This window comes from Paramormyrops kingsleyae, chromosome 17, assembly GCF_048594095.1.
Source record: "Paramormyrops kingsleyae isolate MSU_618 chromosome 17, PKINGS_0.4, whole genome shotgun sequence".
NCBI lineage: Eukaryota > Metazoa > Chordata > Actinopteri > Osteoglossiformes > Mormyridae > Paramormyrops > Paramormyrops kingsleyae.
Window position 1 is genome coordinate 11,162,692 of NC_132813.1, and position 15,453 is coordinate 11,178,144.

Below are 15,453 nucleotides of genomic sequence, written 5' to 3' on the forward strand. Positions count from 1 at the left end.
AAAATGTTGGCACTATACACATTTAGGTTATGCACCATTTATGAAAACTTCTAAAACATTATAGCTCTTGTTTTTTATTATTCATTCTCCTGATTTTTAAAAGATGTCAATGCATAACTTTGCAGTTTGGTATGTATATCCTCTTATGGACTGACCAGAGTTACTCCTGATTCATGTCCTGTGTTTCCTGGGAAATGCTGCAGTCTCACTTGGACTCTGGACCGTATCAGTGTGCAGGATGTGTTAATGGATGGATGGTAAAAATATAAGAATTAAAGTAGCAATATAGGAAGTCTTAAATATGAATACAAATTTAACAGGGCTCTAAAGAAGCTGTTAGTCTATAAATAAATTGTTTCATCTACATGTTAAACAGGATTATACTACAGTATATATCTGTAGGTTCTTCTAAATGGAGGTTTTAAGCTTTCATGGTCTGCTTATCCTTAGTCTCCAGAACAATATGTTTTCTAATCCACAGCACAAAATATCGCAGTTCAGGATAAATGGTTATGTCAGGTCTTTATGGTCCAAAATCAGTTTGTTATGCTTTGGTTTGGACTCTTTCTTATTTTTCTTTCTGAAGCTACAGCTGTGTTGTTGCCATTTAGAGCTGAAGGTGCAGCAAGATGTACAATTGCTTAGCTACTTTTTAAAAATCTGGAATATGTAAAGTCCTTCATTTGTGCCCCTTTACTTTCCCTGTCTGACCAGTTCTTGGACTGGGGAAATGACTTTCTCCGATATAGTATAACTGTTTCCACATACAATATTCTCAAGAATAGAAACTTCCACTCTGATGGCTTGAATTTTGTGGTGTGAGCTTCACATTATTGGTTTTGCAATTTCTTAGAACCTAAACTTCGAACAAATTCAGCCATAATCCAGCATAATCCAGTAGGTAGTGACAAAAGTTGTTGATTCCTGGTTCTCAGGAATCTTGATGATTTAATGGTTGGGCCCTGCTCCAGAACTGAAATTGACAAGCTAACACCAGTTGAGAACAATGTCTTACTGGAGATGGGATGTAGGTCTTTCTTTCACACAGGTACTACTGGAGTATTCTCCAACCTCCGAGTAACATGTTTTGGTCATATTTAAAAATCAATGCTCCAGGAAAAACACAAAACATTAAGTCGTATTAATGGGGAAAAAAACTAAATATCTGAACATATCCCTTCCTATCAGTTCGTGGAAGTTTTGCAAAATGTTCTGAGGGCAGAAGGAGAAATGATTGGTTCAGAGAGATAACCAATCAGATTGTACAGGAAGTGGGTCCAAAGCCAAACAACTAGAGGAACTTGGACCGACCAATCAGATGTCTTGGTCCCACCTCCTCTAGTTGCTTGTTATCTCTCTCAGCCAATCAGAAAGTAAGGAAAGTAGGTAGGGAATGTAAGGAAAAACACTGTATAGTCATCTCAGCATTTTTGAATTACATAGCTGTTACCAATCTGCACTCCAAATGCACTTTCACTGAGATTCAGTAGCAGTGTTGGGTTCAGTTTCTGGGTCCCACAGAGCTTCCATGGTAAATAGTATAGCTTAGACTTCATAGGCATTGTGTCCATTCAGGTTGATAAGTTTGCTTTGATTTTGCCAGTTAAGAGCATTATGAGTGAGTGAATGAGTGAATGACTGTCACATTTATATTATACATTCTCAGCAGTATGGAAATATACCATATAAATGAATGACATGGAATATCATCAAAAATGTTCAGCATCATTTTCCTTGCAAGATTAAAGTGAACAGTAGTGAAAACAAATGTGTCAATAATTGTGTTTTTAAAATATAAATGCATTGTGCTTAGTAATGTGTTATTTTCGTTCATTTAATTTAAAACCTAATAAAACAACATATTTTGACAGTGATCATCCCATTGGCTGAACCAAAATAATTTTTAAGTTAAATTGCACAAAATTGTAAAGCTTATTGTTTGCTGGCTCATTGTCTGCTGCAAAGCATTACTGTAGAACTTCCATATTTGCAGCATGCATGAAAGATGACTTTCGCAGAAGCGAGGCACACATTTCATCACAGATTCAATACAAGCATAGAAAATTTGCTCAGGAACAAGCACTACACAATATTTATAAACACATATGTGTTATTTCCAAGGAGGATATGTATATAAGTTTCTTTTCAGTATCTACAATCGATAAGGCCTACTAATAGTGAAAATATCATTATTTTGCTATGTGTTAACTGTGTCCAGTTAACTTCAGTAATGCTATATTTCTAAAATGGAAACTGGGCTAATTATTTATGATAAATGATGTTATTAGTTTGTACTTAATCAGACTGGAAAATGGCTTAAAAACAAAACAATAACAAAAAACGGAATCCCTTTTTTAAGCTTTTTGGAAAACAAAGGTTTTGAGTGATTTGATTTTATCATGTTTAGAGAAGTCAAGTGATTGGAAAATATATATATATTTTGCTTAAAACCTTTTCTTTTGCCTGGGGTTAACCAAAACCCGACACTCAACTGCAGATCAGACTCCACTCGTGCCAGTTTCATTGATATTTCATACTCTCGTTTTTACATCTATTGCTAAAAATAGCAGACATTTTTTAAGCAGACCTCAGTGAATTTAATGTAAAATGTGTAACCTAACAGGCAGAAATGTCATTATATGCAAAAACCATTACTTTATATAAAGTGCGGTTCACTACCACATAAGATCATACGCCCCCTTGCCAGACAAGAGAGCGATTCGTATCTTTCTAAACAGCTGTTCTGTCACTATGTTCGTTAACAATCCATTGTATTTCTATATTATTCTTGAGCATTAATGTAAGTGCTATGTTTCAAGAGGATTTTCATCTATGACCACACATTACACATTTTACCGCGATTTCGTACCGTATTCCCCTCCATCTGAAACACACTGAAGCTCAAAATCATCATCATTGCAACAAATGTCTGCATTGGTCATAATAGCCTATAATTTAATGTTGCATGTACCCTAAATTTAAAAAATATTACGGTTATATTTCGAATGAACGCGGATACCCTAAGTTCTCGTAAACTGTATCTGAAAGCTTTTCAGCATATTCCGTTACGAATACAGCCAATAACGCACTATATAATATAAGTTTGAAACCGCATGCAACTCTACGGAAATTTATACTTTTTCACCAAACTGAAAAAGCATTTGCACGCAAACTGCCACCATTACTTGATTGTAGTGACTGAAACGCAGAATGAGAAGAGTTAACTTTGGAGGAAGTTTCGATGAGCCTTGGCCAGAGGGGGACAGGGCTTCTGACTTTCGGGGATTTTATTTCCATCTCTGGGTCACGTCATGATCGGCTCTCTGGTAGTTGTAGGGGCGGCGCACTGCGGAGCGATTGTCCTCCTCAAAGGGGTGATAGCTGCCTAACAGGGGATTTTGGACAATTTTTTAGGTGCTGCTTTTTCAACGAAAACAAAGAACCTCGTAATTATCTTAATAATTGACCATTAATATGACAAAGATCAACTTTTGGGCATCTTCGTCAAGAAAACTTAAATCTAAATATTATCTTAATAAGATGAGCAAAACGTGTCTCGTCATACTATTTGAGGTACTTTCTTATTGATTTACAGATAGAAACGATGCGGTAGAGAACTTGAATTTGACAACTACATATTGCCGTTAGATAAAAGAGATAATATTCAGTGTATGCAAACAAAGAGAAAGGAAAGGTGTCTCAGATGCAACAATAGAAATGATGGACTACACTCTTAAAACAAAAGGTTCCATATTGAACCTTTAAGGGTTCTATAGCTTGGTACATATATGGCACCCTCAAAAGGTTCTATATAGAACCATTATAGAGGGTTCAATTAAAAGAACCCTAAAGGTTCTTTGATTTAAAAAAGAGGGTTCTAAACAGCACCTTTAAAAGGTTCATTTGTACTCATATTTTTATTAATACTTAATCATTAATAATGATGAAGAATGATAATGGGTGATACTGTAATAGTAATAAATAATACTTCAGCAATTATATGATATGATAAATGAATAATTTAATTAAATTAATTAGCTGCAGCTATTATTCTAAATAAAATAGGCAATAACTAGGCAAACCTTTTTTACAAGCTATATAAGCCCAAAAGCAGCTATGGAAGAAAGAGACGAGATGTAGTTTCAAAAATGGCCTGTATTGTTCATTTAATAAAATTATCTACAATCAAATAAATTAGAAATAAAATCCATTAGAAAACCAAAACAATTCACCTTTCAGTTATGAGCAAATCTGATTGTACAATTTTAGTACAGGAATAGACACAGGTTTTTGTCCATTTGCCATTTGAAATAAATAACGCTCTGCAAAACTCAAGGTGTGCTTTATCTGCTTGGGGTACTGCACACCAAAGATGAAGTAAACTTCCAGCAGGCATTGGAGAGCATGTGGTATGTCCATCTTTCCACTTGTGATGGTGACTTCATCCATCTTTATAGATGCTCTGCTGGCAAGGAGGGGAGTCTCTGAATCATGAAGGATGATGGTTGGAAATGAGCTGGGTGGTTCCTATATGAATGAGAAATGTTTTAGTGACCTCCTGATTGAATTTATGATGCAGTTGACAAAACAAAGACATGCAAATTACAATCATAGACACATCACATACCTCATTTAAACAATAAAGAAACTTTGAGTTCTCCTTGAAAAGTGCTGGCAGGATAAGGATGGCAACACTCTTTTGAAGGTCTGAAATTTCAAAAGAAACAAACAATGTTTTCATAAAAGCATACAGTAGTTTTATAGAGACAATTGAAGGGTGCGAAGCAAAAAGAAAAGATGTCAGCTGGTGACATACTATCTGTGTTAGCCTCGGTCCTTAGCAGGCTGGACAGCAGCTCCTTCTGACTACCATGTTGAGCTGCCCTGATGATGTTGGATGTCAACAGACTGAGGGCATTTTGAAGGCTTAGCTCCATGTCCTGACCAAAACGCAACCTCATTTCATGATGCATCTACAAAAACAAAAAAGAGAAAAAAAGTGAAAGGGAAAGTTGTCATTAATAAATTAATACACTTGCTTCCTAACAGTGCTGAAATCTCATTATAGCAATATTACTATTAGCTTCTCACCAGCTCTGGCACCTGAAGAAAGGGGAACATCTCCATCACCTCCTCAGTTGGCTTGGCCATATATTCAACCCTCTTATACAGCGTGCGCTTCATTCGGTCCATTATATTGGGGAAGTCTGGCTGTCGCCGGCACAGCTCATTATTCATGGCATTTATGTGCTCTCGAAAACTCAGGTCATCCTCCCCAACACCGTCATGGTCCAGTACAATCTAGAAAAAAAATATACAGAGAATACAGGAATTAAGCATGTGAGCAATGAGCAATAAATGTTCCAAGACAGAAATACAATACAGAATTTGAATCATTAATTTATTGCAAACCTTTTGTGTTGGATTACAATCCCCCCAAGAAGTCTGGATTGTATATTCACTTCTGTGCCTCTTTGCCCTCTGGAATTAGCCATAAGATATTTGTAAAGTTTCTGTATAGTATATACTGGTAAACCATGACAATACAGGCTAGCAAGCTGACAGACATACAGACAGGCACACAGATGGGCTAAAGACAAGCATGAATCTTAAAAATGGTACCTGATGTCCAAGTGGGTCCTCCAGAGGCACATGGTCCATAACTCTCCGTCTTTTGGCACCAAACTTTTTTTTCATCTCCTGGACTGTTGCCAAGTTCACTAAAGGTGACCTTTCCTTCTTGAACTTATTTCGCAAACACTCCAATAGAGTTTCCTGTGGGTGTTTACATAAGTTATAAGGCTCACACGGCATAAAAGTAGTACAGAAATTCAACTGAAAAATAATGTTTTGCATTAAGAAATAACAGTTAAGAAATAACATACATATCCAGAGGAGCTATGGTCTCTCAAAAATGGAAACCTGGTGATCAGACATCCCAGGACATCTGTGTATTTTTTATGGTTTGGGTACCTGAAAGATCATGCTTAGAGTTAAAACTTTCCTACTCAAATTTAAATATTAAAATATACAACACAACAACCTCAATGTATGTTCCTGACAACAAACTAGAGTATATGTCAAGGGTATGACAATACCATGTGTACTTTGTGATGTTGTCAAACAACACTTGGATCAGTAAAGATCGCACGTGGGACTTGTCTTTTTTTTTGAAAGATGGATCTTTTCTTTGTAGAGCTTCCTGTAGCTCTGGGGGCAGGACAGGCAGGGTGTATAATGCTGGCCATGACTCCTGGGCTCCTTGACTATGTACAGAAATAAAGATGGACACATACAGACAGACACCATTACTCCTTTGTCATTTGTCAAAAATCCTTTTCTCAGAGGGGCTGAAGCATTAAAGACTTAAGTGAGATGACACTGAACTGCTATATACTTACTGACTACTGGGCTCTGCAGGTAATCCATCACACAGCATTGGACTTGTTTGTCTGTGGACAGAAAAGATAACATTTGGTCCTACAAAACATTCATGTCAAGAAATTCCCCATTTTATGTATATAATGAAATTCCATACTCACTGAGCCAATGATGATGTGTTGCGCAATTTCTCCAACTCTTTTAAAAATATCACTTGCTGCTTCATCAGAGGAAAAAGTTTTTCAGTCATCCTTTCAGTCAACCCCAGTAGTGTTTCCCCATCAATTTGCTGTTCTGTTGATGTAAGAATCACAGTAAATTTCCATTACATTAAATTATCAATTTAAACAAGAGCTTAATTATATACCAGTATTTCAGAAGTCTATTTTTGTTTCCTTTAAGTCAGTTGTTTGCAGCAGGGTTTTACCTGTGGACACAGTGGTGAAGTGTAAGGAACATATTCTCATCATGAACATAGGTGTCCAAAGCATGGTAGTCTTTTTCATCCCCTGGATGGACAACAATCCATTCTTTATGGTCCTCCAAAGAGAAGGCATGGTAGTGCCTACTGAATGCCTTGGGTGTCAGTAGTTTTCCAAAGATAAGCCAGAGAGCTCTGAACTGGATAATCTTAACTATTTTCATAAAGATGGGAATGTCCTCCTCTACCACATCAATTATGATGGTGTCACCTTCTTTGTATGTACAGTTATTGGTCAGTAGAGAGCTAACAACTCCTACTCTCTCGCCCTCTGGTATGTCTTCAACCCCACTCTTTAGCACAATGCCTTCCTGAATGTCAAGGGGAAGAGATCGAAATGGGATTTGACGTTCACCTTCAGTGTATGAGTGCTGGCGGAGGATATCCAGGGATGTTAATTCCCAACACTGCCGCAACTGGTGTCTTTTGGAAAGGGTGTAACAAAGATTTTTGAAGTTGCTAGTGTTGTGAGACAGTCTCTTAAAGTACTGGTGTTTACCCTCAAATCGCATGCACCACAGCAGTTTCAGGGGGCCAAATTCTAAAATCAGACGAGGATAGTGAATGAGATAGTGCAATTCAGGTGTGAAGGTCTCTGGGAACACAGTCTTGAAAGATGCGAGAAATTCACCAATTTGTAAGCTGGGGACAGGAATGATGCTCCTCCTGATGCAGGGAGCGAGGATCATATCACCTATTTCTCTGCACCTGAGATAAATATCCCAGTGTATCTCACCTTCTGGAATGTAATGTCCAATAAGGAGTGGTAAAATCCTAAATAAGCACAAGTTTTGTGCTGCTGATCCAGTTAACTTATTTTGTTTCAGTACACTCTGTGGTAGTGTCTGTGGGATATTTCTTCGATCATTTTTTCCGAATGTGAATGCTTCCAGCTCTGAGTTTATGTCATTCAGTGTCACAATTTTCTGATGATGAAGTGTAGTGATAACTTTACAAACAACAATTGGTATGATACCCTCTAAGAAATCATGCATTAGGTCTGGTGGAAATGCTCTGGTGACATCAAAGTAATGAAGCTCAGTGAATGGACACACTTTCACTACTCCATAGGTCTGTTTTGACAGTTGATTGTTCTCCTGAAGTGCATTAAGGTGGTAATTATGAACATCGGAAGATCTAATTTGCACACTGTCTTCATTTAAATGGGCCTTTAAGTCGCTATATGCAGTCATACAAAACCTGCACACCCGGCCACTGTTAAAACAGCATGTAAATCCGGCTAAATTGTGGGCAGATAAATTGTCTGCTGAAATGGTTGCTAGGGCCCCCTTCAAAAAATGCCGTCTGTCATTCACACAAATCTCAATTCCTTTTGTGTGTAGTTCTTTGAGGTCAAGTAGGAGAGGACAGAGAATGTCCTTAAGGGGGTACCTCTGAAAGAGCTGATATCGTATCAGAAGACACAGGTGTATGTGCCGTAATTGGGATTTGTATTTCTGTTCTAGATTTCCGATTGTAAAATAAAAGGCAGTTACTTTGTGTATTGCTTTTTTGGCGCCTAATGGATTCACAACTTCAAATTCATCTGTGTACAAGTGGATACGAAGAATACTTGGATCACCAAAAAATGGCGGAGCTTGGAAAATACTGCCATCTGTGAAGTCTTCCAAAAGATCATTTGAAACCTTCTCACAGCCTCTTTGAAAAGAATCAAAAATGTCCTGTTTCTCCAAAAAAAACTTCAAAACATCATTCAGTGGCACATACTGTAAAGTGTCTTCCTTCCCCTTGCTATTAACACCAAGAACATATTGAACTGGCTCTACAAAATTCAAATTCTTCCTGCTAAATTGTATTAATCTATATTCAGATTTAACATACTCAAATGCACAGTCAAAAAGAGTTTCATTTGAAAGGAGATTGTCCAATTCCTCATGGTCTCTCAGTCTGAATCCTGACTGATCCAAGTGAAACTTAATTATGTCAGCATAATGCTGTTGAAAAAATTGTAGTACAAATTGAAGATTTTCAACAATTGTGTCCTGAGTAACTTTGGGGAGAAGGTGTTTCTCTTGGAGGTTTAATATAAAAAGTGCCACATGCTTCTGAAGACCTGACAGTAAAGTATTTAAGTCAGGCAGACTATTTTCATTAATTGACTGCACATCTTCTAAGCTGTCCACCTGGTCAATTTCATTTTCAGCAGAGGGTGTTACACTGTCAAAATCTGCATTCCTTGTAATGGCAGCCCTATGTTTTCTGTAAATATGTGTTCTGAAGCCAGGTATAGTTGTGTAACTTCTTGTGCATCCCTCTATGTTGCAAACAATGTGGAAATCGGGTAGATGGTGATGCTGTAGCTGTAGATGTTGCAAATATTTTGCTAGGTGAAACTTAACAACGTCACAAAATGGACATCTGAAGATTGTTTCCATTACCGATGAAGATTTCTTTTGCATCAATTAAGTTTATGGATTGAAGCCATTTGCAGACATCTTCAACAGTCCAGTACTCTGTCATCTAAAATGAAATGAAAGATAAAAGTATTAGGCCTACAGAAAAAATATTTCATAACGCATTTTTCTATATTTATTTTTTACTCTATTGATTGCTATCACGTTCCGAACCGGGGAAGCAGGGGCAGGGAGACAAAGAGTCAGGTAACGAGGGATTTATTGGGACAAACAACACGGAACAGCAAGGCACAACTGGTAGCGACGTTAACAACAGGACTGGGGAAATATAGGCTACTTAAACGGAGACTTAAATACACAGAACTAATGACAGCAACTCGAAACAATGAGTATAGAACCGCGAACAATATATCAGGCTTCTGTACTCTTTGACATTAATAACGCTAGTTAGTTAGCAATAAATAAGCTTATTAGGAGGGAAGGTTGTACGACAACTTGCTGACAACCACATACCTCAAAACCATTTGAATGCTGTTTATTCTACAATTTATCTAAACAGCATGCCAATGAAGAAGACTAGTTACTGTCAAATCACTCTGCGTTGTCTGATGCTAGCGAAAATGACAACTCCCCAAGCTAGCAATTGCATGGCGCTAAGTTAGCTAAGCATCGTCTTAAATGATCAGAAATGTCATTGAACAACAAAAATGGATACAAGCTCAAAATTATATGTGATAATTTTGTAGCACCGGCGGGGCGCATGTCCCAGCATGCCCCGCGTGCAGTTGTAAATAGTCCTTGTTGTATTGTTGTTGTTAATGGTTGTGTTTCCTTATTGTCGTGCATGTGTTTGCCCGTGTCTTGTTGTGTACCCTGAACAATCCTCGCGTGTATTTAGCTTACGTAAATCTCCCACCGTGTGTGCATCTTACAGTTCAGCGTCTGACAACTATGTGTTTCGGATGTTTAATTGATTCGGTGCTCTTTAAGTGCTTGAGGTAGTTCTTTTAAGGATTACTAATAAAGAGCGTATTCTTGCCGAAGAGTCTTCGTGTCTTCCTCAGCTTCTGCGACGTCTCGATCCGACAGACGCTACAATTCATTTAACTGTCAGACTGAGAAAGAAGTTATGGAAGCCCGTTTACGCCACCGGGGGAAGAAAAAAAATAAAATAAAATAAAATAAAAAATATATATATTTTCAATATATATATGTGTAAATTTTAAGTCGAAATTTCGACTTTGTTATCTCGTTATTTCGAGATATTATCTTGAAATTTCGACTTAGTTATCTCGTTATTTCCGAGATATTAAGTAGACTTAAATTATATCTATATATATTTTTTTTCCACGGTGGCGGAAACGGGTTTCCATGGGAAGTAGAAAACTTATCTTAATGAAGAATCCTGTAAGGTGACAGGCAAGGATAGCTGCGACTATATAGCCCGAACGAACAATAAACTTTGTATCAGCTGACCTAATTATCGGTAACGTGCCCATTGACATTCACGGGGAACGCACCTTGTATTCCTTTATTCACGTTTTGGTCTCCAGAAAATACTGGTAATGATTATGAATGAAAAAGGAGAGGAAAGTTTTGTGCCACTTACCATTAAAATGAGTGTCTTCAGAAAGGTTCCATAAACGGCAGTTGAAATTCAAATATATCCTCGCGTGCGTGAAATAGCACCTTTTTGAAGGCAACGGTTCTATTTCCTAGGGTTAGAACCCCTATGGTTCTATATAGCACCCGCAAGAACCATTTTTTCTAAGAGTGTACGAGGCTGAAGGTTGAAAACAGGTCTCGTCTGTCGCCGTGAGTGTTATTGTTTGGGACATAAAACCGAAAAAAGCATATCGACTCGGGGGAAAATGCTCATTACTCGGACTGCGCTTTTGGTGGAAAGAAATCCATTAGATTGAAGTCTGGGAGTACAGTTTCAGTTACAGGATTTTTATTCATTTGCATGGGACACGCCAAGCCGCAGTATTTTGTGTGTCTACACCTGTAAAGGTAAGAGAAACCACAACAAAATTAAATATTTATATAATTATAAATATTTGAAAACACATATTACAATATTATCAGATTGGGCGCAGTTAACTTTTTATAATATGGAAATGTAAACGTATACTGTAGCTAAGTTCTTAAACATTAGCTATGGAATCGTATAGCCTCAAATGGCAATTTTTAATGTCTTCTCATTTATTTAGTGGATGTTTTGTACTGTATGTTAGTAATAGTATAATTGGTCCTTTCGTTGTTAAAGTACATTATATAATACCATTAGGATTACTGTCGTTTATTATAACATTTTGTTGCTTTAATGCGGTTAACCCATAATGGATGCATAGTAAACTTTAGGATCTTGCTTTCGCAATTATAATCTTCTGCAACTCTGGAATGTAGCCTTTGACAAAGAGCGGAGGCAACTGACGTTGGTATAAGTGATTTTCTTACGTCTTGGACTGTTGACAGAATCTCGAGCTTATACTGAGATTTAAACACTGCCCTCCTAGTGAACCAAGTGCACTGGCAGCATTTTTGATCTCTTCTTCATTTTATCAGTTTTTTTTTATTCGCAAACATGAATGACATTAAGTTGATTTGGTTAAAGACGATGTCCTAAGTATCCAACCATTTCAGTCTCTCATCATGCAACATTTATATCTCAACAGAACTGAAAAGAACAGGATTAGGGCATTTACATGTATTAAATTGGGACATGCTTTTTAAAAAGGATGTACAAGTGAGGCATCAGCTGACAAAGAACCAGAATTTGGTACAAATGCAGAAATACAGTGAAAGGTACCCTGTAAAATATAACCTGTTTAACTCTGTAAATAACAGCTATGCAACTTCAATTATATTAAATTAATTTGATTTTTATATAGTATATCTCCCAAAATGGTTGCCTCAATGCACCAAGCAAAGAATTGACTGTGAAACAACACTGTCACTTACTGAGATACTGTTATCATTTTGAAATGGGATATTTTGAACAAAGGCTGTCAGATGCTGAAGAAACATGCAAAAAATAAATGTGTTGTTTAAGGACATACATTTTTAGGGAAGAGCAGCATCACTGACAAATAAGATACTCGTTTATTTTCCATTAGTCGTACAAAATAAGTTGTTCACAAATATCTTACCAAATTTGTACAGATTCAGTGGTGAGTTTCACTTTTGGAAAAATTCCAGATCATAACGTAACTGTACAAAAGTCCCTGTCACAATAAATATGACAAACTGCAGGTGAAATCCTCAATTTTCTCAGGAATTCTCTTTTAAGTATGTGCCTTATGTTTTTCGGGCTAGGTTCATCTACAATTATGTACTATAAAAAACAGGAATGTAATAATTCACTGCCTTAAGCCATGTTGCAGTGTTTCTGTTTGCAGTGACTGTGTGCGGCTTGCAAGATTTAAGGCTGTGCACTAAGGTCACCGAAACAGGCCTCTCCTTGCAGAATCGCTCACTCATAGCACCCAAACTTCACTTGCACAACAAACAACAATGTTCTCCTGGAAATCAACTGGTATGCCTGCTATCCAAAAAAATCCCAATGAATTCCATATGTTCTCTATTCACAGCTCTTCCTTTATTCTTCAGAGGTCTTGACTACAATAACAGATTAGTCATGTTACTGCCTAAAGGGTTGCAATTTGATGACAAAATGAACCATAGAATTATGAAGCTGTATTTTCAGTAAAGGTACCGCCAAATAATCACCACCCTTACTATAGTTTTAGATTTCAAATAAATAATACATGGTTTTGGCAAAAAAGATGAATAAGAGCAACATGTTTTAATTCTGTGATAAATAAAGTGCTTATTTGAAGCCCAGTACAGTGACATAAAGCTTTTCTGTTGTTTGAAGAACAGGTTTGATAGATCCTGATGTAATATTACTTATTACTTATTGGCAAAGCCAAAATGTATTTTAGAAATTGATAGTTGTGTCTCAATTTGGATCAGTGGTGCCCGCAGTAAATTTTGATTTAGGTGGCCATCTGGGGACAGTTAAAGGTCGCGCCTCTTCTAAGAAATATGAATTATTAATAAAATAACCAATAGTCCATATTCCTACAGGGGTGACCATGTATATAGTGGGGGGGGGGGGGGTGAAGTCATTATGCAGTTATACGGCAAATATTTTTATTATTTCATTTGAGGGATTAACACTTTTTTGCAAACAGCAAATGCTGTAGTTTATGTGTTTTTTTTGCATTTTCAAGTTATATTGCATTATGTTATCCTATAAAGCTTGATCACATGCCATGTTTTGTAGGGCAATAACCAGTAAAACAGCAGAGTTGATCCTTGAAAAATGAACCCCTCCCACATCCTAGGCCCTTGTGCTTTCCCTTCAATTTTCAATGTCATTGTGTTTCACAATAACTTTTGTTTTTTTATATATGTAGTACCTTGTCTTTTATAGTACCTTGGGAGTTATTCTAAGTTGATTTTTGAGCCATTGGGAAAAGGTTATTGTTGGGGCTTTCCGTCTGCATCAAGAGAAGAAATGTAATGGTGAGTGGTCAAGGAATTCAAACTGAGAAGCAGGAAGTGACTCAAACACTGCTTAAATACATTTTGTGCCTCCTGTCTTGAAACTGACATGCAAGGCCATTTTTATGGAAATTCCAATGACCTGCTCAGTCAAGCTCAAATGCTTGGAATAAAATTGTTTACTGTTTGTTCAGTTCTTTGTGTTTACTGTTCTTGGTGTTTTCCTTAGAACTGAACCATAAAAATCCATCTGATTCCATATCTCTTTCAACTCAAAATTCCACTAACAATTCCAAATATAGTGGCTGTTTTGGCATGTGTGGGGTCCATTAGACCTCAAAACCTCCATTGATTTGCTGTCAAATATGTTTATGCAAATGAAAGTCAGGGGCCCACAATGAAATATTGTATGAGTGTTAACAACAACATGCCAGATATAAATCTATTTTTGTACAAAATGGTGTGCAAAGTTGAAATTTCACCTCTGCTGTATCTCAGGAAGGATGTATGAATATTGATAGATATTCGTGTGACAGCAACAAAAATGATTGTTAGCTAATGACAGACTTTTTAGATCAATACTGAGGAGCTCATTGGTGTTTCAGAGTGAAAATTTGAAACGGAACTTAAGCCAGCTGAAAATTAAGATTTCACATTTTCATTTTTTTTCCATTGTTCAACTTTCCCCCCACTCCATACTGACATGATCCTATCTTAGGTCCCCGCCATGAGTTACCATAGCAAGCTTAACGCCTTAATAGCACTTCACGCATCCGGTTTTGGAACAATGCTTTGAACATGATTTGTATTTCTTCTGTCTCAATTCCCCTTTCATTGAAATTAATTAGTATTTTATTATGCTGGAAAGACTTGGAAAATGGAAATAATGCATTTTAAGCCTAATAGCCATTTGACAGTTTATTTACATTGAGCAGCTGCTGTCTTTACTGCACTACTGATGTCATAAAATGGTCAAGCAAAAAACGACATAGAAAGACACAGCTGATGACATCCGGAGGGCAGAGCACTGACTAAATTTCCGCTGGCTGGTTTCCTCGGTTACTTGCCATTTGTATTTGCAGAAAATACCAATGAGTTTCGTTTTATTAGATTAGTGCTTGTAAGTGAAATAGCTATTTAAGGCAAAACTGGAAATAAGCATTTGTGTGACAGGAAAGGAACAAAAACCTATTATTTAATCAATCCGTTGCTTAAGATGAATTATTTTGGAACAAGATGGGCTCATGAACAGAGTAATAAAAAGTATTACTCATAATTTAAAAAGACAAATATAGTGATTACCAACACTTTAGCCTCTGCAAATACACAGAAAACAAAATAACTTAAATTGCCAATTTCATAAAATACTCAACTGCACAGCTATAATGAGATTGTGTACTTTGAGACCTTATTCAACAGATATTTAGAACCCTGTAGATACTGCTGATTATTCAGAATTCTCTCAGAATGTTCATAAGACACTATGTTGGCTAGGATGGAAATCTAGACTTTAGATTTCCTAGGGTCATGAGGCAGCAGCAAAGCCCCCATACTTTTCTTTGTAAGTGCCTAAACATTTCTGACCTTGGGTCATTTGTGTGAGTCTTTTAAGAGTTAAATATAAGAATATATATGTCTTATTTGAAATTGTCACATGAAAAGACTGACGATGGTGATGATTTCATTGTTAGTGTGGTAATGTCT

General features: G+C 36.8%; 1 protein-coding gene across 3 annotated transcripts; it reads right to left on the minus strand.

The window, feature by feature from the left end:
* Positions 1–4,137: 4,137 nt before the first annotated feature.
* Positions 4,138–11,012, minus strand: LOC140579256 (sterile alpha motif domain-containing protein 3-like). 3 transcript variants are annotated; one of them, XM_072701653.1, is made up of 12 exons: positions 10,847–11,012; positions 9,262–9,343; positions 6,543–6,675; positions 6,402–6,452; positions 6,099–6,266; positions 5,886–5,973; positions 5,623–5,775; positions 5,413–5,481; positions 5,092–5,301; positions 4,817–4,973; positions 4,628–4,707; positions 4,138–4,527 (listed from the first exon to the last, which is right to left on the minus strand). In XM_072701653.1, the coding sequence occupies exons 1-12, from the start codon at positions 10,847–10,849 to the stop codon at positions 4,240–4,242; spliced, it is 1,482 nt and encodes a 493-aa protein (XP_072557754.1). In that variant the 5' UTR covers positions 10,850–11,012; the 3' UTR covers positions 4,138–4,239. The 3 variants fall into 3 exon arrangements, with proteins under 3 accessions (XP_072557754.1, XP_072557755.1, XP_072557753.1); XM_072701654.1 differs by lacking the exon at positions 10,847–11,012; XM_072701652.1 differs by lacking the exons at positions 9,262–9,343; positions 10,847–11,012 and adding an exon at positions 6,809–9,251.
* Positions 11,013–15,453: the final 4,441 nt, after the last annotated feature.

Bases quoted from the DNA above. Each gene is read 5' to 3' on its own strand.
- LOC140579256 (XM_072701652.1), bottom strand. From the start codon at position 6,938: ATGCCTTCTCTTTGGAGGACCATAAAGAATGGATTGTTGTCCATCCAG. The intron at 5,302-5,412 runs GTTTGCAATAAA...TTTTTTTTCTAG, and splicing joins ATTGTAATCCAACACAAAAG to ATTGTACTGGACCATGACGG. The intron at 4,974-5,091 runs GTGAGAAGCTAA...TTGTTTTTGTAG, and splicing joins TTCTTCAGGTGCCAGAGCTG to ATGCATCATGAAATGAGGTT.